The following is a 26183-nucleotide window of genomic DNA, read 5'->3' as shown; positions in this document are numbered from 1 at the left end:
TCTCTATTATAACCATATTTAAATACATTATAATTGCTTTCAAAAGAGCACTCAGGCTGCATATTTTACATTCTTTTCAAGATAATATAATTTTATGAACATTCATTCTCTCATTTTACAATTTATAAAAACAAACTCTTTTGTTGATACACTAACAATTTTACCATTTTGTTATTCTCTTGAAATTTAGGTATTTCTTAAGTATTATGTATAATGTGAGATGAACAGCCTTTGGGAAAATTCTCATACTTAGAATATTTTTAATACTAATTCTTAACCTTTTCACTGTTTAGAATACATACTTTCAAATATTTAAGCTTTTATTCTCCCATGTAACTTGTTTTATAACACTTTGGTCGCTTATTATGTTCTCTAAAACAAGTTCTACATTTATGTCTTAGATATTACAATCTGACGTTGTACATGGCATTTTAATTAAGGTCTAACAAGTATCTACTGTGAAGGAGAGGTTACATTAATTTAACAAAACATTAAAATATTTATCAAGTATAAAAGCATAATTTGTTTCTGATAGATAAAAGGCTTTCATTTTAATGCAAGTGCTTTTGTTGTTACAGTGGAATTTAAGCAATCCGCACCACATATGGTAGCTGAGTACAGAGAGTCAATGCCAAGGAATCAAAATCAGAGTCACAGTTACTCTGTTTTATTTTATTGTTGTTATTGATATGGACTAAAAAAAAAGTTCTAAACATATGGTATGACTATGAAAAACTGATTTTGCTCCTTGTACATTTTAAAATGTTTTGTCCAAATAACTGAAAACCAATTCCCAGAGTAGTTTGTAACAATCAGATTTGGATCAACTTCCCATACTGCAGATGGTTCAGATAACCCCATTCTAAAATGACATTCAAAGAGAAAAGTAAATCATTTATTGTTTCTGAGATTTATTCACAAGTAACTTAAGAAATAAGAAATCTGAAAATCTATCCATAGTAAAATGAAAGAAAGAAGAAAATTCAGTTATTGTTTTCCATTTTTCTCCTCAGTTTAAGCTTCGACTCTATATTATGCCTTGTACACTAAATTAGAAAATCACTAGAAATTTATATTGTATTAGAATTTAGAGCCATATTATACCTAAATAGCTTATTTTTCATAGTCTGGTGATTATTATGGAAATAGTTCTTTGCTTAAGATGATGTGTGCCTTGTGTCCCAATGTGGTAGACAGTTAGACAGGATATTTGGGAAATGGAAAAAGAGAGAAAAAATAGGTACTTTCTTTTGGTATTCATAGCTGAAAGACTAGCTTATGAGTATACACAAGCATCCTTCCACAAAATTCCAGAAATAACTGGAAAGGAGGACTCTTGCTACCAGCTGAATGGAAGCTATAGAGCAGTATACATTAGGCTGCATTTAGAAATGCAGTAAATCTTATCAGCCCATATACTAAAAATACATAAGAATGACTCCTGATAAAACATCAATAATAGTGCTACTTAAATTTTACATAATTGAAAATATATTGCACAGGAGTGATGTCAGTGAAAATGGTGACGTAGACAGCTTGAAGAGATGGTCTCTCCACAGAAGCATCGAAAAATGAAGCAGGAAAAACCAGAAACAACTTTGATAGGGCTCTGGAAAACAGTCAAAGGTTGACAGCACCCAAATGAAGGTAGAATTAAGAAAAAGGCAACTTAAAAATTGTAGTAAAGATTTGTTCCATTTTTACTTGTCCTTGCCCCAGCCCTTCCTGGCTTAGAGTGGTCTTAAAGATGGTGGTCAACATTCCCAGTGTGATACTCTGGTCCTTGTTTCTGGAGGCAGCGAAACTATCCTTATTCACAAAGAATTGTGTTTATCTATTCCAACTGGTCTGGAGGCTGCCTGAAGGAATAATACATGGTTGTTGTCTTGTTTTGCCTAACTCAGAATTCACTCAAGGTGGAAAAGCAGTGGGTATTCCTGGAAAACAGTGTAAGTCAGGGAGCAACCTGCAGCCATCTGAGGCAATAGTTGATGTTTGAGGCATACAGTGGAACACCAAAAGCCTGGCAGGAAAAACTGCGTAGAGAGTTTCTTGGAAAATTAGGGCATTCAAAAGTGCCCATGTATACTGGTGAATAGAATTGAGAGTCCAGAAATGAATCCATACGTCTGTGGCCAGTTGATTTTCAGTAAGAATGCCAAGATCATTCAATAGGGAAAGAACAGTCTCTTCAACGAATGGTGCTGGGCAATTGGAGATCTACATGCAAAGGAATGTAATTGGACTATCTCATACCATATACAAAATATAACTCAAAATGGATCAAAAATCTATATGTAAGTACTGAAACCATAAAACTCTTAGGCAAAAGCATAGGGCTAAATCTTTATGATTTGGGGTTTGATAATGTATTCTTAAATATGATAATAACAGCATGAACAGCGCAAAGAAAAATAGAGAGGGCTTCCCTGGTGGCGCAGCGGCTAGGAATCTGCCTAACAGTACAGGGGACACGTGTCCGAGTCCTGGTCCGGGAAGATCCCACATGCCACGGAGCAACTAAGCCCGTGTGCTACAATTACTGAGCCTGTGCTCTAGAGCCTGCGAGCCACAGCTACTGAAGCCCACGTGCCACAACTACTGAAGCCTGTGCGCCTAGAGCCCATGCTCCACAACAAGAGAAGCCACCGCAATGAGAAGCCTGTGCACTGCAACAAAGAGTAGCCCCCCGCTTGCCGCAACTAGAGGAAGCCCGTGCACAGCAACAAAGACCCAACACAGCCAAAAATAAATACATAAAATAAATTAAAAATAAATAAATAAACAGAATAGCAATAGTATATGTATTTTTAAAAAGAAGAAAAATAGATATATTAATCTTCCTCAAATTAAAAAATTTTTGTGCATCAAAGTACATTATCAAGAAAGTGAAAAAAACCCTACAAGATGGGAGAAAATATTTGCAAATCAGATATCTGATAAGGGTCTGGTTCTCCAAATATATAAAGGACTCCATACAACTCAACAGCAAAAAGGACAAACAACCCAATTAAAAAATAGGCAAAGAACTTGAATAGATACTTCTCCAAAGAAGATATACAAATGCCAAATTAGCACATGAAAACATGCTCAACATCATTAGTCATCAGGGGAATACAAATCAAAGCTACAATGAAATAGTACTTCATACTCACTAGAGTAATTAACAAAACAGATGGGAAAATAACATGTTGAGGAAAACACGGAGGTATTGAAACACTTGTACATTGCTGGTGGGAATGTAAAATGGTTCAATCACTATGGAAAACAGTTTGGCAGTTCCTCAAAAAGTAAATGATTACAACATGACCCAGCAATTCCAATTCTGGGTATATATTCAAAAGAATTGAAAACAGGTGCTTAAATACATGTATATTTGTGTGTGCTTAAATACATGTATCTATGTGTGTGTGTGTATGTGTGTGTGGATATTAGCAGTATCCACAATGACCAAAACAGAAAAACAGCCAGAATTTCCATCAATGTATGAATGGATAAACAAACTGCTGTGTACACATGTAACAGAATATTATGCAGTTATAAAAAGGAAAGAAGTACTGAGATATGATTCAACATGGAAGAACTCTGAAACATTAGGCTAAGTGAAAAAAGCCAGACACAAAAGGTCACATACTGTGCCATTCTATTTATAGAAAATATCCAAAATAAATAAATCCACAGAGGCAGAACACAACTTGGTGGTTGTCAGTGGCGGAGGGGAAGGGCAAGTAGGGAGTAACTGCTTAACGGGTTTGTGTTTCCTTTTGGAATGATGACGATGTTCTGGAACTAGATAGAATTGATAGCTGTACAACATTGTGAGTCTACTAAATGCCACTGAATTGTTGACTTTAAAATGGTTAATTTTATGCTATGTGAATTTAACCTCAATTATATTAATTATATTGCACAGAATTCCCTCACCAAACACTGAGGCTATATTCCTGAAATGTATTGTGATTGACAAAATCAAGCTCTTTTATACAATGAGTTGGTTTGCCAAGCCATAAAAATGGTGTTCAAAAGTTGTTTAAACAATGTAGATAAAAAGTAGTAGAGGGTATCTACTTCCAAACAAACCAACCTTCTATTTAAGTGTTCATTTTCCCAAACTGCATCATTTATTAGAAAATATTGCAGCAGCATAATTATGCACTGAAAGAGATTATCTCACAGGTTTCATGCTTTGTATTCTTCCATTAATCTTTTTCAATACCTTCGACTGGCTGTGATTAACATCATTTATACTTACAAGTGTCTGAGTCTTTGGCAGATTTATCTTGTTGATTTAGGTATCATTTTTCAGGCCTTAAAATGATATTTAGAGAGGGTAGAGTGTACCTCAAAATGTGTGATTGCTTCTAGTTTGATATGGCATTCCATGTTGAACAGTAATTAGTGATTAACAAACACAGACCAATAGAAAGAGTTAGATATTGGTAGCCATTCAGGTAAAAGATGATGGAGGCATGAACCAGCTGTGTGAGAAGGGTGATCTGAGCATATATTTTGAGAGTAGAGCTTACAGAAAAAAATGTATATCATCTTTCTTACATGTTAATATTCAGTGTAGTTCAAACTGATATGAAAAACATAAGCTTTAAATTTAGTGTCAAAATTAATTTAGTCACATAGAGAGAAATAAAAATGCCAGTGAAGATATAAAACTTTCAAGTAAAGTTCTAACAAGGGGCAGAAATAACTCTGAGGTTCTTTTATTTAGCACTTAGCCTTTAAGTGTTACATCACATGCCTTATGCTACAATGATGACATCAATAAGAATTCCTCAATTTCCTGCAATAAATAACAAATATTTTGCCATAATACTTGCAGAGGAAGTTTCTTTACATCTTGCTTAAATATTTACTTATAAATGAATGTTTGCTGAATAAATATTTGCTGAATCATATGCAACTATTAGCACAGACATAAAAAGTTATTAAAATAATGCATTACACTACAGAACCATAAAGATCTGGCCATTTAATACATAATATTAACTGATTTACATAATGAATGATTGTGATATTTAAGGAACAAGCATTTTTCTTTAAAGAATAAGTTTCTTTCCTGGCCATATGACTAATCCAATTCATTAAAATGTCATACAGTGTGAACAGAAAGAGAAAAACAAATACCGTATGCTAACACATATATATGGAATCCAAAAAAAAAAAAAAGGGTGTGATGAACCTAGGGGCAGGACAGGAATAAAGACGCAGACATAAAGAATGGACTTGAGGATGTGGGGAGCGGGGAAGGGTAAGCTGGGACGAAGTGAGAGAGTAGCACTGACATATATACACTACCAAACGTAAAATAGATAGCTAGTGGGAAGCAGCTGCATAGCACAGGGAGATCAGCTAGGTGCTTTGTGACCACCTAGAGGGGTGGAATAGGGAGGGTGGGAAAGAGACGCAAGAGGGAGTTGATAATGGGGATATATATACACATATAGCTGATTCACTTTGTTATACAGCAGAAACTAACACAACATTGTAAAGAAATTATACTCCAATAAAGATGTTAAAAAAAACTAAAGCTATGACACTGAAAAAAAAAGCATATAACAATTCAGCACTTGGTAAATCCACACTAGCATTGAAATGAATATTCATTACAACTAATATTTTTTAAAGAATTATAAAAATGTTTTGGTATATTTGTATTTCAATGGAAAAAAAGGGTAAGGTAATGGTATTGTAATGATTATTGTTAAAATTCGCATTATAGCATAAAATAATATTTAATGTAAACAGTGAGCAAGTACTTTTTTTGTTGTTTTAAGAAGGAAAATGTAACCAAAATCACTATTTAGATGAACTGAAGCATCTGATAAGACAGAACATGATTTCTTTTCTATTATTTTTTGAGAGAGCATCTGAATTATTCAAATCCTTAAAACTTACATAGAAGTGGTGATGCAAATTTGCACAAGTATCTCAGAAGTTTCAAAGAGGGAAGGGATTAAAATATCAATTTTTCCCCCATTTCAAATGTGTTGAAATATATTGCTAAAGGCCTAGGCTAGCCTATAATTATCAATGGGAAGAACAGCAATGAAGTGGCTGAAATAAAATTACCATAAGATAAAAGGCAATGAGCGCAGTGTACTGGACCCTGAATGATCATCAACAGAGACCATACAATCATCACAGAGTCCTGTCCTACTCTAGCTGTCCGGAAGAAGTTTGCATTTAAAGATATTTCTGTCTGTTTAGGTCAATTCAGACAAAGAGGATGCTGCATTGACATCTTTCACACTTTAAAGACCTCTGTAACCAACTAGGTGTGTCTGTTTGGTTTCAAAAGCATAAATTAGAGAGTAGTAGACAAACACTTGCTAGGGTAGCAGCACGAGTGAGAACGTCTGATAAAACTGGTAGCTCATTAGATTTCACAACCAGCAGTTTTAAAATCCTTCAGCATCAACAGAAAAACAGATAAACACAGGAATGGAAATCTTTAACAGAGAAAGTAAGACCAGGGCAGGTGAAAACTTCATTGTTTTCTTATTTTTATCAGTTTTATTAACATATAATTCACATATCATTGAATTCACCCATTTAAAGTGTACAATTCAATAAATTTTAGCATATTTGCAGAGTAGTTCAACCATCACCACAATCAATTTTAGAATATTTTCACCACTGTACCCATTAGCAGTCATTCCCTATTCTCTGTCAGCCCCCAGCCTCAGGCAACCAGTAGTCTACTTTCCGTCTCTATAGACTGGCCTATTCTGGACATTTAATACAAATGGGATCATACCAAATGTGGTCTTTTGTGAATGACTTCTTTCATTTAGTATGTTTTCAAGGTTCATGCATGTTTCAGTACTTAATTCTCCTTTATTGCTGAATAATATTCCATTGTATGGATACACATTTTGTTAATTCATTTCATCTGTAGACAGACATTTGGGTTGTTTTCCACATTTTGCCATTGTAAATAATTCTGTTATAAACACTTCTGTGCAACTTTTTACGTGGACATAACGTTTTCATTTCTCTTGAATAGACACGAGTGGAATTGCTGAGTTATATGGTAACTTTATGTTTAACATTTAGAGGAAATGAGAAACAGTTTTCCAGAGTGTACATTTTACATTCCCATCAGAAATATATGAGAATTCTGATACTTCCACATCTTCACCCATGTATGCGATTTCCTTTGTTTTTCATTATAGCTATTATAAGAGGATGTGAAGTGGTATTTCAGGATTGTAATTTGATTTCCCTAATGACTAGTGATTATGAGCATATTTCCACATGCTTACTGGCCATTCATATATCTTTGAAGAAATGTCTATTTAAATTCTTGTTCATTTTTACTTAGATTATTTATCTGCTTAGTTTTGAGATATACTAGTTCTTTACATACTCTTCATATATTTAAAATATTTTCTTTCAGTCTGTGGGGTTGTCTTTCACTTTCTTGATGGTGCCATTTGAATCACATTTTTTCAAATTTTGATGAGGTACAACTTATTAGTCTTTTTCTTAATCACTTTTGCTTTTTGTATCATATCTAAGAAATCACTGCCTAACCCAAATCACGATTTACATCTGTATTTTCTTCTACATTATATAGTTTAATCTCTTATATTTAGGTCTGTGATTCACTTTGAGTTAATTTTTACAGATGGTGTGAGGTAAAGACCCAACTTCATTCCTTTGTATGCTGTCCCAGCTTCATTTATTGAAAAGATTATTCTTTCCTAATTAGGTTGTCTTGGCCCTTTTTTTTTTTGGAAATCAATGGACCATAAATATTAGGGGTCATTTTTGGATTCTTAAGTTTATCCTAGTAATCCAGACATCTATTCTTATACCAGTACCACACAGCCCTGATTACTGTTAAAGTGTCCCTTTTACAAAGTTTTCTTTCTTTAAGAATGATTGTAAATTATAATTACTTATGAATAGTATGTACCTATGGGGGAAAATTCAAAATAGTAAATCTCTCCATTTTTAAAATGGAAGTTTATTCATCTGTGAAATCTAAAAATCTGGGAAATATTGTATCCAGGCATACAAATTCATGGCTGTACCATCCTCGTCAATGCAAAGTTGCAGGTGTTTTTTTCTTACAAGATCAAGTGACCACACAGGGTTCTCTTGATTTGGCATTGTGTACCACATGTTCCTGAGACTGAAGCAGAGCCTGGCTAATTTGTCAAATTTTTCACTTTATACTCATGGGCTACATTTAGATTTCCATCCTTTTAGGGAGTAAAACCACTCAGGACCACACAAAAAACATCAGAGAGATAGCAAGAACATCTCTTTGACAACCAGCCACACGCAACAACAGAGCAGCTACTTTGCTGTTGAAGAAGAGAAACAAAGCTAACATCAATGCCTTCTTTAATGCCTGCTGTCAGTTTCCTCAATAGTTATGACTGACATTATCTCTGATATATTCAGAGAGGTGAGTAGAATGACATGGACATAGACCTCAAAGGGGCTTAGAATGGGCATGAAATATTTTTATCTTAGCTTTTTTAGAGTATACCTATATTACTCAAAAATTGAAGGATGGACTTTGGTGACACCTTAAATGCATCTGAATTACACTTTTTCTTACAAAATTCCCTTTGAACAATTTAGTGCCAAGTTACTCTTTGTAGAAATATCTTTGTTATTATGAGTAGCTGACAATTTTAAAGGGATCTAATTAATCCCAGGTTATACCTGCAAATGAACTGTTTCCACCTCAGTGGATTTTACCTAGTAAAAATTTTTAAAATAAATAAACAGTCTCCTGGGTATGATTTCTGGATTCAGAATTATCCCCCGCAGCTCTCATTAACACTCGTAGAAAAAAAAAGTAAAATAAAACTACAAACAGCTGAAAGTCTCTGATTAGAAGTCTGTCCTCTTGCTACCAGTACATTGTTTAACATTTTAAAAAGAAAAATAAATTTAGAAATTATTTTTAACTTACGTTTCTGAAAGATTAAAAACTCGCTGTGGATCTCCATTCTCAATGGCATATGTTATCGGATCTCCCTCTCGATCAGTTGCCTTCAGAGAGAAAACATACTTTACTTATCAAGTAATTGATATGTCTTCCATTCAGTACAGTGTAATATAGAAACTTGAAACTAATAGCACAGAAGATCCATGATACCTTAAAGTATAAAGATTAAAACATGGGCGAATGGCTAGATGTTAAATAAAGAATTTCATATCTGATCCCAGCATTTCTGTCATTTTATGTCATCTGAAAGTTGTAACAATGAATAAGAATAATATCTCCTGAATGTATACATAATCTTATCTGGTAGGGAAATACAATAATGATTTTCCTATGGTTTACTTATTTAATTTTATATGAATAATTCAAACAAATGTGTTGGAATCTACATAAATGTTTACAGTGTCAAGAAATTATTTAATGCACTATTTTTTTCTTTTTCTGCTCAGAATATATTGTCTGCAAAGCTTTATGGTTAAGAATTCTGAATCTGGAGCCAGAGAGCCTGAATAAAAAATTGGGCTCCATTTACTAATTGTGTGATTGTTCCTTAATTTCTTCATTTGTAAAATGAGAACTATAACAATACAAAAGTTAATAGACGTTGAGAGGTTTAAGTGAAATAATCTATATTAAAACACACAGACTAAATCTGGCATATTGTAAGTTTCAGTAAATGTTAACCTTTTTTTGCCTTCTTCACTCAAGTCATAGTAGAAAAAATCTACAGCTTCTGACTTTGAGTTCTGAGTTTCTCTTACCCAAAATAAAGATAGACACTCTATATTGTGGCACTGGAGTCTGGGATTTTACCATCTAAAATATCCAATAATTTCCTTTTCAATTATCCATTAAGTCCCCTTATGGAAGACTTGGGTGAAGAAAGAAATCTGGATGATATAAAAGGGATGGGCGAGGGATCTGCCTAAGCATGACCCCAGGGGGAGGGGAAATATTGTTTATTTATAAGTTACTTGGCTGGCAGAGATACCAGCCTCTCTGACTGGCAGGCACTGCCCTGAAGTTGGCAGGACCTACAAAAGTGGTGGTTATGTTGGGTCTTTTCAAACACCGGACAATAACCGTCCCAGCCATAAGAGGCTGATTATGAAATCCCATGTCCAGACCAACAGGGAGCACTGTTTCTGCAGGTAGATTAGATGGCTTTGACATGGATTTCAGAGCCCTGGTCATGGGACAGCCCTATCAGCTACCACAATGGATGGGTGGCCAGAAACCTCTCTTGGACCACATAAACTCCAGAGTCCAGGGACAACTGAATAACGTAATATTTACTAAATGCCAGGTTTTGTGGGAGAAGCTTTGTAGGATTAGTTAAAAGTGTCTTCTCCATAAAACACTTCCTTCACATGGCTTCCATAACATCATATTCTCCTGCTTTTAATTCTACCTTATCAGCTACTACCTCTTTTCCTTGGCTGATTTTTCCTCATCTATAAGACATATTTACATAGGATGCTCCAAAGGTTTGTTCTTGGACTTCACTTACTTTGTCACCTCATCCAACTGCAGAGCTTTAAAACTCTTTCTATGTTGAAGACTCTCATATCTCTAAACCAGCCCTGTCCTCTGAATTTCAGACCTATATCCAATTGCCTGTTTGATCCCCAATTAAATGAATTATAAACACCGCCAATTTAAAATGTTAAAACTCCCCAATCCTGATCTCTCTCTGCTACTCTCCCACTGCTCAAGAAGACAACAACCTGCTGCTTTCAGTATTCATTATCTCAGTAAATAGCAGAAACTACATCCTTCTACTTGCTTGACCTTAACTGAACATTCTTACTCCCCAGTGTAATCCGTCGGCAAATTCCATTGGGTCTATATTTAGAATATCTGCGGTTATCTGGCTGTCTCTGAACTCCAAATACCATCTCCCTCATGGATTATGTAATAACCATCTGACTAGTGCTCCTGCTTTCTCCTTTGCACCTTCACCGCAGCCCATTTTTAATTAAGCAAAGTGACCATTTTTCCCAGGCCAAGATTTTATTTTATTTTTTAGTAAGGCTATGGCATTATTATGCATTATTACATATACACACACAGACACACAAAATGGAATAAAATAAAATAGTAAAATACAATGAAATAATAAACTACTTATGATAATACCTTTGAAACATTCCAATTAAATCTAAGTCTAAAATTTTAAATTTCATTAAATTAATTATAATTTAAGTGCAAGGGCAGAGAGTAAGAAACAAAATAATTAAACATCTACACACAATCAATGGGATTAATAGTACATGGTTGATATTTTCCCCTTGTTTTTTTGTCCTTTTCCAGACAAGTATTAGTAAAAAAGATAAAATGGAACTACAAATAATGATACTCGGTTAACTTCCCAGAGAAACACAGAATTATGCTGTATCTGGACACTACATTTTATCACTAAAAAGTTCACACTAAATGTTTTCTGTTGTTTTCCTCTTTCAATCAGTCATTTTAATGTCATATTGTTATAGATATTATCAATTTCTTTTTCTTTGTTTTTGGTATGTGGTTATTGTTGTTGTTGTTTTTGAGAGAAAAGTTATTGTCTTGTGTTTTCATAAAAGCCAGAAGAAATAGATTCTGAAGCAAGATAACTTTGGGTAAACAACTTTAAATCCAGATTAATGTTAAACCTTTCTTCTAATGTATCAGATCTACTCTAATATTTAATATTATTTTCATGGGATGAGAGCACTGTGAATGCTGTGTTACTTTGTTTATACAAGTCATTATTTTGTTAAGTTACTAAAATAACAATAGAGAGGAATTCCTAGAGGACTCTCAATGTTTTTTTCAGCCCAATTAATTACTTTCAATCCCTGAGGTACTGTGGAATATTTCTTCAGTTTTGTTTGACCATTTAAATACCTCAAACTTTTAAGGATTGTTAGAGCTCTAACAATCCTTAGAAGTTTGAGGTATTTAAATGGTCAAACAAAACTGCCTATTTTGCCTATTTCATTCATATGTGAGGTTGTGCCCTTACTGGAAACTTTGAAGACCCAGGATTTAGAAGATAATCCTATTTGATTGTTTTCTTCTTTTTATCCTCTTAGCCAATCCTTTGTTGTTGTTTCAGGATCTGTGGCAAACAGTGTAGTAATTAGGGAGGATTCATAATTTCTTGGTCAACTAAACAAGGGGGAATTGTGCTGTCTAGATCAGAGTTCTGAAATCTATCCATTGCATGTGTTAGCACTTGCTTAAATACCATGTATCTCTATGTACCAACATCAAAAGGGAGAAATAATTGGAAAAATCAGCAGAAACAAGAATTCTTGGAGTATTAAGATTTGATAATGTGCATATGTGTGACCTAAAATATATTTCTAAAAACATTTTTAAAATAGTTTTTCTTCTATATATGAGTCTAGCCAGCCTTCTCTACATGATGGGCAGAGATTTATATATGATATAGAAGAGTGAATCCTTAAGTTAAAATTTTCTGACTGCTTACTAGATGTCAGACATTATATTTGCATGCCTTATCTCTTTTTAAGCCTTGCAATAACCTTATAGTCGAAAGGGAAATGCAGAAGACTTCAATTCTATTACTCTCTCTGTCACCATTCCAATTAGAGTTCTGTATAATTAATTGGAAGATACACCTTTTTTTTTTATCTAGAGATAATAGTGACTGTTTCATCTTTAAAAAGGAGAGTCTACTATTAGTTAATATTTTCCATAATATAACAGATAGGAATTACTCAGCCTTAGTACAAAGACATTTCTTATGCCTTTATTTTTGATCAGTCAATTCTGATACGAGCCCGTTATTCAAGATCTGAGAGAAATATAACAGTAGTCATCTTCCCTGGGCTTATCATAGAGTTTACTGGGTAGGCTCTGGAGCCAAGCACCTGGGTTCCAGACCTGGTTATACTACTATCTCTCAGGCAAGATACCTAACTTCAATATTAACGACAATATTCACTTATTAATTCAACAAATATTTATTGAATATCTACACTGTGTTAAGCACTGGGACTTCAGAGAACAACACATACAAAAATGTTTCCTTTGTGCAGCTTACATTGTAGTGTGGGAGACAGAGAAAAAAATAAAATAATTAATTAATTTATAGGTATTTATATAGAATATATTATATATAATTATTTATATAGAATATATATTATAGTTATATATAATTTATATATAAAATAATATATATATATAATTAACATATATTTATATAATACGGTTTTCAGATCCATATAAGTGCTACAAAAATATAAAATAATTCAGGAAGGACTTATGGGAGGGCAGGGTGAGAGTTTGCACTTACAAAGAGGTTATCAGGAAAGCTTTCAGAAAAATGTAAAAATTTGGCAGGACAGGAATAAAGACATAGACATAGAGAATGGACTTGAGGACACGGAGAGGGGGAAGGGTAAGCTGGGACGAGGTAAGAGAGTAGCATGGACATATATACACTACCAAATGTAAAATAGATAGCTAGTGGGAAGCAGCTGCATAGCACAGGGAGATCAGCTAGGTGCTTTGTGACCACCTAGAGGGGTGGAATAGGGAGGGTGGGAGGGAGACACAAGAGGGAGGGGATACGGGGATATATGTATATGCACAGCTGATTCACTTTGCTGTACAGCAGCAACTAACACAACATTGTAAAGCAATTATACTCCAATAAAGATGTTAAAAAAAAAATTGGCAAACGTTTGTAAAAGGTGAGAGAGCAAGTCGTGTGGGGAAGGGCCCTCCAGGTGGAGGGCAGAGCAAGTTTAAAGGCCTTGAGGTGGATACATGCCTAATGAGTTTGAGGAGGAGCAAGCACCTGGAAGACTTGCTCAGGTTTTGCTTGGCCTCAGGTAAACAACCTGAGTTATTTAACCTCAGGTTAAATGATTGAATGATGCTCACTTTGGATAGCTAGCAAGTAACGCAACTGACTCATCGGTTTGCTGATACAAGTTTAACAGCATGTGAACTAAAATAAAGCAAGTTTTTCCTTTATTTTTGCTTGACAAAGAGTATCTTTAAAGACTGAAGCAACTCTTTCTTCCTTCTAGTCTGCTCAAGCAGATTACCCACTGCATCTAAATTCAAGTCACCCATTTTTCAGAAGCACCAACAGGAACCCAAAAGGATTTATCTAAATAAGCAGTGTGCTTAGAGGCTGGAAAATAGGAATTTTGAAAAAGAAAACAAATCTTTTCTAAACTAATATTCTGTTCATGTTAAAGATGAACACAACCATCAAATACCATCTGGTAGAGTGCACTTTATGCACACAGAATGATTCTACACATTTCACAGGACGTTAAGACAAAGTATTTGCCCATAGGGATTCTAAAATAGATAAAATCAACATATTTAGATGGTCTTTTCTTTTCTCACTTAGGCAAACAAGTTCTGATTTATGTTATTAAACTGCTTGAGAGCAGGAACTGAAGCTTTCAATTCAGGACAGCAGTTTTTCCAAAAATGTGTGTGCACTCCTGGGATTAAATTATTGGTCTTTTAACAAAGTAATAATGTTTATGAATATATTTCAATATGACTTAATCTTTACATTTTTATGTCAAGTAGTGTTTTGTCATTTATGATTCTGATATAAAATTTCCTTTTTGAGATAATTTCATTTACGTAAAAAAGTCAGTTTATTCAATTTTTTTAAAAAAAAGTAAATAATATGCAAATATAGCACATCTGAAACTTAAAAATGCAGCTAATCTAGAATGACACTGTATTACATGAGCATTCCTTAAGACCTTTCATCCTGTCCATTTATTATACTATATTTTGCTACTTCATTCACTGTCTCTCTTCCTATATGATTATGATTATTAACACTGTCTTCTCAGGTCTCCACCTTATCCTACCCCATCTTTATTCTCAGCTGGTGATCCTGATTAGTTTCACTGAGAAAACTGAAGCAATTTTCTGCAAGCACTCCAAATTATATATATATGTATATATGTATATATATACAATCTTGTAACTATACACTACATCTTTCCTCCTATTACTGATAATGTACTGTCTGATCTCCCATCTAGGGCAAGATATGGGGAAAGAGTTTTGCATTCTCCTTTTTCTAATTGTTCTCTTCTCATCCTCTCTAAAAACATTTCAATCATAGTTCTAAACCTCCCACAACTACTGCACTGAAACTGCTCTTTTCAACATCACCAATAAATTCCTTATTAGTAAAACCACTGATCAATTCACAATCCTTGTTTTTGCTTGTTTCTTAGCTTTGTTGGCTTATTTTTCATTGGACCAATCAGTAGCATAGACATTAGATCAGACACAACTGATCTCTCCCTTCTCCCTGATACAACTTCTACCCTTAGTTTCCAGGACACACGTTCCTCTGGGTCTCCATTCCTGGTCCTCTTCTCCTCAGCAAAATTAGTCTTTGGATGTCTTTTACATTCACTCCCTTAAGAATCTCATCCAATCTCAAAGTTTTACACAGTATTTAAAAAGCTCAAGACTTCAAATGTATATTTTTAGTCCATATCTCTTCCCTAAAATCATACCCAACTCTCTACTCAATAGCTTCAATTACATATCAAAAGACATTTCAAATTTAACATGTCCAAAACTGAATTACTCCTTTGACATTTTTTTTATTCTGGTTAATGGAAAATCAATCCTTCTAGTTGCTCAAGCCATATATTAGTAGCCTTGTTAACTTATGTCTTCCTTCCACATCCAATCATCAAAGAATCCTGTAGTTTCTACCTGCAAAATACAGCGAGGTTGAAACCTCTTTTCACCATTTCCAGAAATATCACTCCAAGCCTAGCCTGGACTACTGAAATAAAATTTAAACTAATTTCCATAATTTCTTACATGCCTGCACCACGGACTATTCTTGATAGAGAATCTAGAATGTTCCTTTAAAATTTTAAGTGTATTCTTGCCATTGCTCTACTCAAATTCTGCCATTAGTACTTGATTTCACTCAGAGTAGTTATCTCCACAGCTTCCCAATTACCTGATGGTTTCATTTCTACTATTTTCCTTCTCACTTACTTTATTCCAGTCCCACTAGTATCTTTGCTCTTCCTCAAGCACGGCAGGCAGGCCTGAACTTCAGGGTCTTTGCACTTGCACCTGAAATACTCTCCCCAGACAACCGGGTGGTTCAACCTCTCTCACCTTCTTCAGCTCTTTGCTAATGTCACGTCAGTGAAATCATCACTGATCAAACTGCAATCCCCCATGTACTCCCTCACCACTTTCTCTCCTGTATTTTTCCTGAGTTAAATTCTATATAACTCATTTATGTATTTTGTGAATTTTCTTCTCCTACTAGAATGTAAGCTCCATGAAGGCAGATATGCTTTCTGCTTTGTTACTGATATGCCTTAGTACTTACAGTGTGGGCCCACCTTTGCACTTCCTGTGCCTGGGAGGATAAATTTAGTGCAATGAAGGAAGTAGGAAGTGTAGTGCCCAGTTTTGTCTTATACTTCACTCAACTATATTTACAGTTAGAAAATATATCTTGCTTTGATATCCATCTTACACACTCTGTCTCTCTCAATTTCTTCCAAACTGTCCAAAAGACAGAAAAGAGAGGTGTATGTGTGTGTGTGTGTGTGTGAATGTGTGTGTGCATGTTACTTTTATTCTACATCTTAAGAATAAATGCCTTATGTCAAAACATATTCCAAAGGGGTATTAGTGAACATTTCATTAGAGCGAACTAGTATTTCACACATCTTTACATCTAACCACCAGAAGATTTCCTTATTACATTAATAAATGTTCCACATGAATAATAAGTGCTGAAATGAGAGGTTAAGGATAATGTGGATTGTATGAACAAAGTGTAAGGACCAAAGGAGTCCTTTGTCTTTTGGAACAGAACCCAAAAGTTGATTCCATGAGTTCCACCTAATGATTCAGAGTTTCTTATTGCCTGGTACTAACTAAACATTAATTGAGTTCTGTTGCTAAAATACTGTTCCGTTTGCCTAAAGTGACCTTAATTGTAAGATGTTTTCAGATACATGAAAGGAAAATCTAACTTGCTAAAAAAAATGTACATGTGTAGTAGTATTTGGCCTGAGACATACTTTTCTAAGCAGTAGCAAAGTTGTGACACAGAACACTAATCATATTTTACCACCACCTATTGGTAGCTATTTAATAATAGTCAAGAATAATCTAATTATTGCATAAAGACATTTGGCTCTGGTCAGTTTACAACATTCAACACTTGGTAATACACTGAATAGATACAATTCAGAAACAACATTTTAAAAGCTAAAATATATCTTTCTATAAGGTGGCTATTGTTCAGTTTTAAATAAATTGAAGTGCTTTTGTTGTTGTTGTTGTCTTTTTCAGGCTTATAAAGGTCCAGAGACCTACAAATCCTACACTTAAACTTTTGCACTTTAGTGCCAGGGTTTCTCAAGTCCAACCTCAGAACCTACGTACAATTCTAACTAGCTAGTTTTCCCAGACTTCAGTACGTTAAAATCAGATTTATTTTCAAAATAATAGTGTTAATAGACCCAGGCAAACTGAATGAAGTAAGCATATAGCTAATGGTGTGACAGTATTGAGGGGAACAAGCAGAAAAATCTACCTTAAAAAAGATATGATAAATTAGCATGGGGTCAGAGGTCAATTGTTAATTAACAATTAAGCCTCAACTATCACAGTACCATCTGTTGATATAAATATGGAATCTAATTTAGGAACTACTCACAGTATCTTGAGTTCAATAAGCCCCCCCAAAAAAGTTTTGGGCAACTATTATAAACAAAATATTTAATGCTAGGAATCAGGGATAATATAAGTTATTCAATACAGTCCCCACCTTTGAGAGAATTCTTATCATTTGTGACATAAATACTGAGAGTTAAATAATGTTTAGTATACTTTGGTTAAGCATACACTTGTAAAAATAAAGCAGAGTCAGTAATCATAAGATTAAGGGTCTAGTTCTAATTATCTCACTTTTAACTACCTGAACTGGGATGTGTCATTGGACCTATATTCTCAACCATAAAATATAATAGGAATAAATAACACTTGAAATATATATTCTATATAGTTGATGTAGAATCAAATGAAGCAACAGACATTTAGAAAATTCTAGAATTCTATTCAGATAAAAAGTATTGCTGGAGGAGAGAAGATGGCGGAAGAGTAAGACGCGGAGATCACCTTCCTTCCCACAGGTACAGTAGAAATACATCTACACGTGGAACTACTCCTACAGAACACCCACTGAACGCTGGCAGAAAACGTCAGACCTCCCAAAAGGCAAGAAACTCCCCCCGTACTTGGGTAGGGCAAAAGAAAAAAGAAATAACAGAGACAAAAGAATAGGGACGGCACCTGCACCAGTGGGAGGGAGCTGTGAAGGAGGAAAGATTTCCACGCACTAGGAAGCCCCTTCGCGGGCAGAGACTGCGGGTGGCAGAGGGGGGAAGCTTCGGAGCCACGGAGGAGAGCACAGCCACAGGGGTGTGGAGGGCAAAGCGGAGAGATTCCCGCGCTTCCCGCACGGAGGCTCGGCGCTGACCAGCACTCACCAGCCCAAGAGGCTTGTCTGCTCACCCGCCGGGGCGGGCGGGGCTGGGAGCTGAGGCTCGGGCTTCGGTTGGATCACAGGGAGAGGACTGGGGCTGGCTGCATGAACACAGCCTGAAGGAGTTAGCGCACCACAGCTGGCTGGGAGGGAGACCGGGAAAAAGTCTGCAGCTGCCGAAGAGGAAAGAGACTTTTTCTTGCCTCTTTGTTTCGCGGCGCGCAAGGAGAGGGGATTCAGAGCGCCGCCTAAACGAACTCCAGAGACTGGCGCGAGCTGCGGCTATCAGCGCAGACCCCAGAGACGGGCGTGAGACGCTGGGGCTGCTGCTGCCGCCTCCAAAAAGCCTGTGTGCGAGCACAGGTCACTCTCCACACCGCCCCTCCTGGGAGCCCGTGCAGCCCGCCACTGCCAGCGTCCCGTGATCCAGGGACAACTTCCCCAGGAGAACGCACTGCGCACCGCAGGCTGGTGCAACGTCACGCCGGCCTCTGACGCCGCAGGCTCGCCCTGCCTCCTCCGTACCCCTCCCTCCCCGCGGCCTGGGTCAGCCAGAGACCCCGAAGCAGCTGCTCCTTTAACCCCGTCCTGTCTGGGCGGGGAACAGACGCCCTCAGGCGACCTACACGCAGAGGCGGGTCCAAATCCAAAGCTGATCCCCAGGAGCTGTGCGAACAGAGAAGACAAGGGGAAATCTCTCCCAGCAGCCTCAGAAGCAGCGGATTAAAACTCCACAAACAACTTGATGTGCCTGCATCTGTTGAATACCTGAATAGACAACGAATCATCCCAAATTCAGGAGGTGGACTTTGGGAGCAGGATATATTAATTTTTCCCCTTTTCCTTTTTTTTTGTGAGTGTATATGTATATGCTTCTGGGGGAGATTTTGTCTGTATAGCTTTGCTTTATAATAGCTTTATTTTACTTCACTATATTATAGTCTCTTTCTTTCTTTCTTTCTTTCTATTTTTTCTCCCTTTTACTCTGAGCCGTGTGGATGAAAGGCTCTTGGTGCTTCAGCCAGGCATCAGGGCCGTACCTCGGAGGTGGGAGAGCCAACTTCAGGACACTGGTCCACAAGAGACCTCCCAGCTCCACGTAATACCAAATGGCAAAAATCTCTCAGAGATCTCCATCTCAACATCAAGACCCAGCATCACTCAATGACCAGCAAGCTACAGTGCTGAACACCCTATGCCAAACAACTAGCAAGACAGGAACACAGCCCCATCCATTAGCAGAGAGGCTGCCTAAAATCATAATAAGGCCACAGACACCCCAAAATACACCACCAGACGTGGACGTGCCCACCAGAAAGACAAGATCCAGCCTCATCCACCAGAGCTCAGGCACTAGTTCCCTCCACCAGGAAGCCTACACAACCCACTGAACCAACCTTAGCCACTGGGGACAGATACCAAAAACAACGGGAACTACGAACCTGCAACCTGTGAAAAGGAGACCCCAAACACAGTAAGATAAGCAAAATGAGACGACAGAAAAACACACAGCAGATGAAGGAGCAGGGTCAAAACACACTAGACTTAACAAATGAAGAGGAAATAGGTAGTCTACCTGAAAAAGAATTCAGAATAATGATAGTAAGGATGATCCAAAATCTTGGAAATAGAATAGACAAAATGTAAGAAACATTTAACAAGGACGTAGAAGAACTAAAGAGGAACCAAGCAATGATGAAAAACACAATAAATGAAATTAAAAATACTCTAGATGGGATCAATAGCAGAATAACTGAGGCAGAAGAAAGGATAAGTGACCTGGAAGATAAAATGGTGGAAATAACTACCGCAGAGCAGGATAAAGAAAAAAGAATGAAAAGAACTGAGGACCGTCTCAGAGACCTCTGGGACAACATTAAACGCACCAACATTCGAATTATAGGGGTCCCAGAAGAAGAAGAGAAAAAGAAAGGGACTGAGAAAATATTTGAAGAGATTATAGTTGAAAACTTCCCTAATATGGGAAAGGAAATAGTTAATCAAGTCCTGGAAGCACAGAGAGTCCCATACAGGATAAACCCAAGGAGAAACACGCCAAGACACATATTAATCAAACTGTCAAAAATTAAATATAAGGAAAACATATTAAAGGCAGCAAGGGAAAAACAACAAATAACACACAAGGGAATCTCCATAAGGTTAACATCTGATCTTTCAGCAGAAACTCTGCAAGCCAGAAGGGAGTGGCAGGATATACTTAAAGTGATGAAGGAGAAAAACCTACAACCAAGATTACTCTACCCAGCAAGGATCTCATTCAGATGTCATGGAGAAATTAAAACCTTTACAGACAAGCAAAAGCTGAGAGTTCAGCACCACCAAACCAGCTTTACAACAAATGCTAAAGGAACTTCTCTAGGCAAGAAACACAAGAGAAGGAAAACACCTACAATAACAAACCCAAAACATTTAAGAAAATGGGAATAGGAACATACATATCGATAATTACCTTGAATGTAAATGGATTAAATGCTCCCACCAAAAGACACAGGCTGGCGGAATGGATACAAAAACAAGACCCATATATATGCTGTCTACAAGAGACCCACTTCAGACCTAGAGACACATACAGACTGAAAGTGAGGGGATGGAAAAAGATATTCCATGCAAATGGAAATCAAAAGAAAGCTGGGGTAGCAATTCTCATATCAGACAAAATAGACTTTAAAATAAAGACTATTACAAGAGACAAAGAAGGACACTATATAATGATCAAGGGATCGATCCAAGAGGAAGGTATAACAATTGTAAATATTTATGCACCCAACATAGGAGCACCTCAATACATAAGGCAAATACTAACAGCCATAAAAGGGGAAATCGACAGCAACACAATCATAGTAGGGGACTTTAACACCCACTTTCACCAATGGACAGATCATCCAAAATGAAAATAAATAAGGAAACACAAGCTTTAAATGATACATTAAACAAGATGGACTTAATTGATATTTATAGGACATTCCACCCAAAAATAACAGAATACACATTTTTCTCAAGTGCTCATGCAACATTCTCCAGGATAGATCATATCTTGGGTCACAAATCAAGCCTTGGTAAATTTAAGAAAATTGAAATAGTATCAAGTATCTTTTCCGACCACAACGCTATGAGACTAGATATCAATTACAGGAAAAGATCTGTAAAAAATACAAACACATGGAGGCTACACAATACACTACTTAATAACGAAGTGATCACTGAAGAAATCAAAGGGGAAATCAAAAAATACCTAGAAATAAATGACAATGGAGACACGACGACCCAAAACCTATGGGATGCAGCAAAAGCAGTGCTAAGAGGGAAGTTTATAGCTATACAAGCCTACCTAAAGAAACAAGAAAAATCTCAAGTAAACAGTCTAACCTTACACCTAAAGAAACTAGAGAAAGAAGAACAAACAAAACCCAAAGTTAGCAGAAGGAAAGAAATTATAAAGATCAGGTCAGAAATAAATGAAAAAGAAATGAAGGCAACAATAGCAAAAATCAATGAAACTAAAAGCTGGTTCTTTGAGAAGATAAACAAAATTGATAAACCATTAGCCAGACTCATCAAGAGAAAAAGGGAGAAGACTCAAATCAATCGAATTAGAAATGAAAAAGGAGAAGTAACCACTGACACTGCAGAAATACAAAAGATCATGAGAGATTACTACAAGCAACTCTATGCCAATAAAATGGACAACCTGGAAGAAATGGACAGATTCTTAGAAATGCACAACCTGCCGAGACTGAACCAGGAAGAAATAGAAAATATGAACAGACCAATCACAAGCACTGAAATTGAAACTGTGATTAAAAACCTTCCAACAAACAAAAGCCCAGGACCAGATGGCTTCACAGGTGAATTCTATCAAACATTTAGAGAAGAGCTAACACCTATCCTTCTCAAACTCTTCCAAAATATTGCAGAGGGAGGAACACTCCCCAACTCATTCTACGAGGCCACCATCACCCTGATACCAAAATCAGACAAAGATGTCACAAAGAAAGAAAACTACAGGCCAATATAACTGATGAACATAGATGCAAAAATCCTCAACAAAATACTAGCAAACAGAATCCAACAGCACATTAAAAGGATCATACACCATGATCAAGTGGGGTTTATCCCAGGAATGCAAGGATTCTTCAATATACGCAAATCAATCAATGTGATACACCATATTAACAAATTGAAGGAGAAAAACCATATGATCATCTCAATAGATGCAGAGAAAGCTTTCGACAAAATTCAACACCCATTTATGATAAAAGCCCTGCAGAAAGTAGGCATAGCGGGAACTTTCCTCAACATAATAAAGGCCATATATGACAAACCCACAGCCAACATCATCCTCAATGGTGAAAAACTGAAACCATTTCCACTAAGATCAGGAACAAGACAAGGTTGCCCACTCTCACCACTATTATTCAACATAGTTTTGGAAGTGTTAGCCACAGCAATCAGAGAAGACAAAGAAATAAAAGGAATCCAAATCGGAAAAGAAGAAGTAAAGCTGTCACTATTTGCAGATGACATGATACTATACATAGAGAATCCTAAAGATGCTTCCAGAAAACTCCTAGAGCTAATCAATGAATTTGGTAAAGTAGCAGGATACAAAATTAATGCACAGAAATCTCTTGCATTTCTATACACTAATGACGAAAAATCTGAAAGTGAAATTAAGAAAACACTCCCGTTTACCATTGCAACAAAAAGAATAAAATATGTAGGAATAAACCTACCTAAGGAGACAAAAGACCTGTATGTAGAAAATTATAAGACACTGATGAAAGAAATTAAAGATGATACAAATAGATGGAGAGATATACCATGTTCCTGGATTGGAAGAATCAACATTGTGAAAATGACTCTACTACCCAAAGCAATCTACAGATTCAATGCAATGCCTATCAAACTACCACTGGCATTTTTCACAGAACTAGAACAAAAAATTTCACAATCTGTATGGAAACACAAAAGACCCCGAATAGCCAAAGCAATCTTGAGAACGAAAAATGCAGCTGGGGGAATGAGGCTCCCTGACTTCAGACTGTATTACAAAGCTTCAGTAATCAAGACAGTTTGGTACTGGCACAAAAACAGAAATATAGATCAATGGAACAGGATAGAAAGCCCAGAGATAAACCCACACACATATGGTCACCTTATCTTTGATAAAGGAGGCAAGCATATACAGTGGAGAAAAGACAGCCTCTTCAATAAGTGGTGCTGGGAAAATTGGACAGGTACATGTAAAAGTATGAAATTAGAACACTCCCTGACACCATGCACAAAAATAAACTCAAAATGGATTAAAGACCTAAGTGTAAGACCAGACACTATCAAACTCTTAGAGGAAAACATAGGCAGAACACTCTATGACATACATCACAGCAAGATTCTTTTTGACCCAGCTCCCAGAGAAATGGAAATAAGAACACAAATAAACAAATGGGACCTAATGAAACTTAAAAGCTTTTGCACAGCAAAGGAAACCATAAACAAGACCAAAAGACAACTCTCAGAATGGGAGAAAATATTTGCAAATGAAGCAACTGACAAAGGATTAATCTCCAAGATTTACAAGCAGCTCATGCAGCTCAATAACAAAAAAACGAACAACCCAATCCAAAAATGGGCAGAAGACCTAAATAGACATTTCTCCAAAGAAGATATACAGATGGCCTACAGACACATGAAAGAATGCTCAACATCATTAATCATTAGAGAAATGCAAATCAAAACTACAATGAGATATCATCTCACACCGGTCAGAATGGCCATCATCAAAAAATCTAGAAACAATAAATGCTGGAGAGGGTGTGGAGGAAAGGGAACACTCTTGCACTGTTGGTGGGAATGTAAATTGATACAGCCACTATGGAGAACAGTATGGAGGTTCCTTAAAAAACTAAAAATAGAACTACCATACGACCCAGCAATCCCACTACTGGGCATAGACCCTGAGAAAACCATAGGTCAAAAAGAGTCATGTACCAAAATGTTCATTGCAGCTCTATTTACAATAGCCAGGACATGGAAGCAACCTAAATGTCCATCGACAGATGAATGGATAAAGAAGATGTGGCACATATATACAATGGAATATTACTCAGCCATAAAAAGAAATGAAATGGAGGTATTTGTCATGAGGTGGATGGAGTTAGAGTCTGTCATACAGAGTGAAGTAAGTCAGAAAGAGAAAAACAAATACAGTATGCTAACACATATATACGGAATCTAAGAAAAAAAAAAAAAAAAGGCCATGAAGAACCTAGTGGCAAGACGGGAATAAAGACACAGACCTACTAGAGAATGGACTTGAGGATATGGGGAGGGGGTGGGGTGAGATGTGACAGGGTAAGAGAGTGTCATGGACATATATACACTACCAAATGTAAAATAGATAGCTAGTGGGAAGCAGCCGCATAGCACAGGGAGATCAGCTCGGTGCTTTGTGACCACCTAGAGGGGTGGGATGGGGAGGGTGGGAGGGAGGGAGATGCAAGAGGGAAGAGAAATGGGAACATATTGTATATGTATAACTGATTCACTTTGTTATAAAGCAGAAGCTAACACACCATTGTAAGGCAATTATACTTCAATAAAGATGTTTAAAAAAAAAAAAAAGTATTGCTTAAGGAATTAATTTAAGGTTTAGCTAAGATCTTGGGATTTGGAGTAGAAAAAATTAGGAATGAAATCTGTCACTTATTAGCTACATAATTTTGGGCAAGTCACTAAACCTGTTTATGTCTCAGTGACTCCATGTACAATATTGAAATAAAATGGCATCTAACTCAGGGTTGCCGTGCTGATTAAATGAAATAGCCCACATCTAGAATGCAGCTTAGTGCGTAGCATGTACTTAATAAATACTTAGTATTGATGTTAATATTTAGAAAGATGAAAAATACATAATACAATTTAGAAAAAAATCTGTAAAGTGTTGTTTTTCAAAGAGCATAACCTTCAGGTATCAGTAGGATTCATTCCTATGGATGACTTGACAATGTAGGACACATGATATGTTACCATATCAGCAAAACAAGATTTCTCCCTAACTACCTGAAGATTCATTTTTTTCGTGGTCTTACCTACAAAATTTGTCATCTACAATATTGCATGGCGACTTTAGCACTGATTGTTCTCTCTCTCATCCATTTTACGTCTTACTAAATAGCAAAATAAATCTCCAGTAAATGTTTGAAAAATGTTATCAGAATGTTCGATCTTTGTTAATTAATCAATTGATCATGGAGGATCAAGGACAGGCTTGGGGCTGGGGCATAAGAAATGATGAAAAAATCAGTCATCAACACTTGGAGCGAAAAAGGACAAATTCAGTGGAATCCATGATTCATAAAAAACAATATCCAATATGCATTATTCTAAGCCCATAAATATATTGTCAAGATTATCCTCTTAATATATTTCTGCTGTTGATATTTTCATTAAAAAATGAGCGAGAATGGAGTACACAATGGTGACATTTCTGGAATGACAGAATGAGGAGCTCTGTGAACCCTATTCCACTAAGAAAACTCTAACTACTAAAAAAAAAATAGTTGTAAAAATTAAAGTTTTTGGAAATTGTTCTAAAAGTATACAGTATCTGGAGAAACACTGCTTTAAGAAAATCCATTA

At 36.2% G+C, this 26183-nt stretch overlaps 1 protein-coding gene across 7 annotated transcripts in view; it reads right to left on the bottom strand.

Annotated features, from left to right (window-relative positions):
* PCDH15 (protocadherin related 15) overlaps positions 1–26183 on the bottom strand; it is a 751961-nt gene that overhangs the window by 236617 nt on the left and 489161 nt on the right. For all 7 annotated transcript variants that reach the window (XR_014230935.1, XM_082339387.1, XM_082339383.1 and 4 more), the window contains one exon: positions 8951–9030. Coding sequence is in view for 6 of the 7 variants with exons in the window: in XM_082339387.1 (XP_082195513.1) it covers positions 8951–9030 (80 nt within the window). In the remaining variant the exon portion in view is untranslated. The remainder of the gene's footprint in view (positions 1–8950; positions 9031–26183) is intronic.

The sequence above is a fragment of the Balaenoptera borealis genome (genome assembly GCF_965194805.1).
Source record: "Balaenoptera borealis genome assembly, chromosome: 10".
NCBI classification, from domain to species: domain Eukaryota; kingdom Metazoa; phylum Chordata; class Mammalia; order Artiodactyla; family Balaenopteridae; genus Balaenoptera; species Balaenoptera borealis.
Note: the sequence above shows the minus strand (reverse complement) of the source record. Positions and strands in the feature narration are given on the sequence as shown.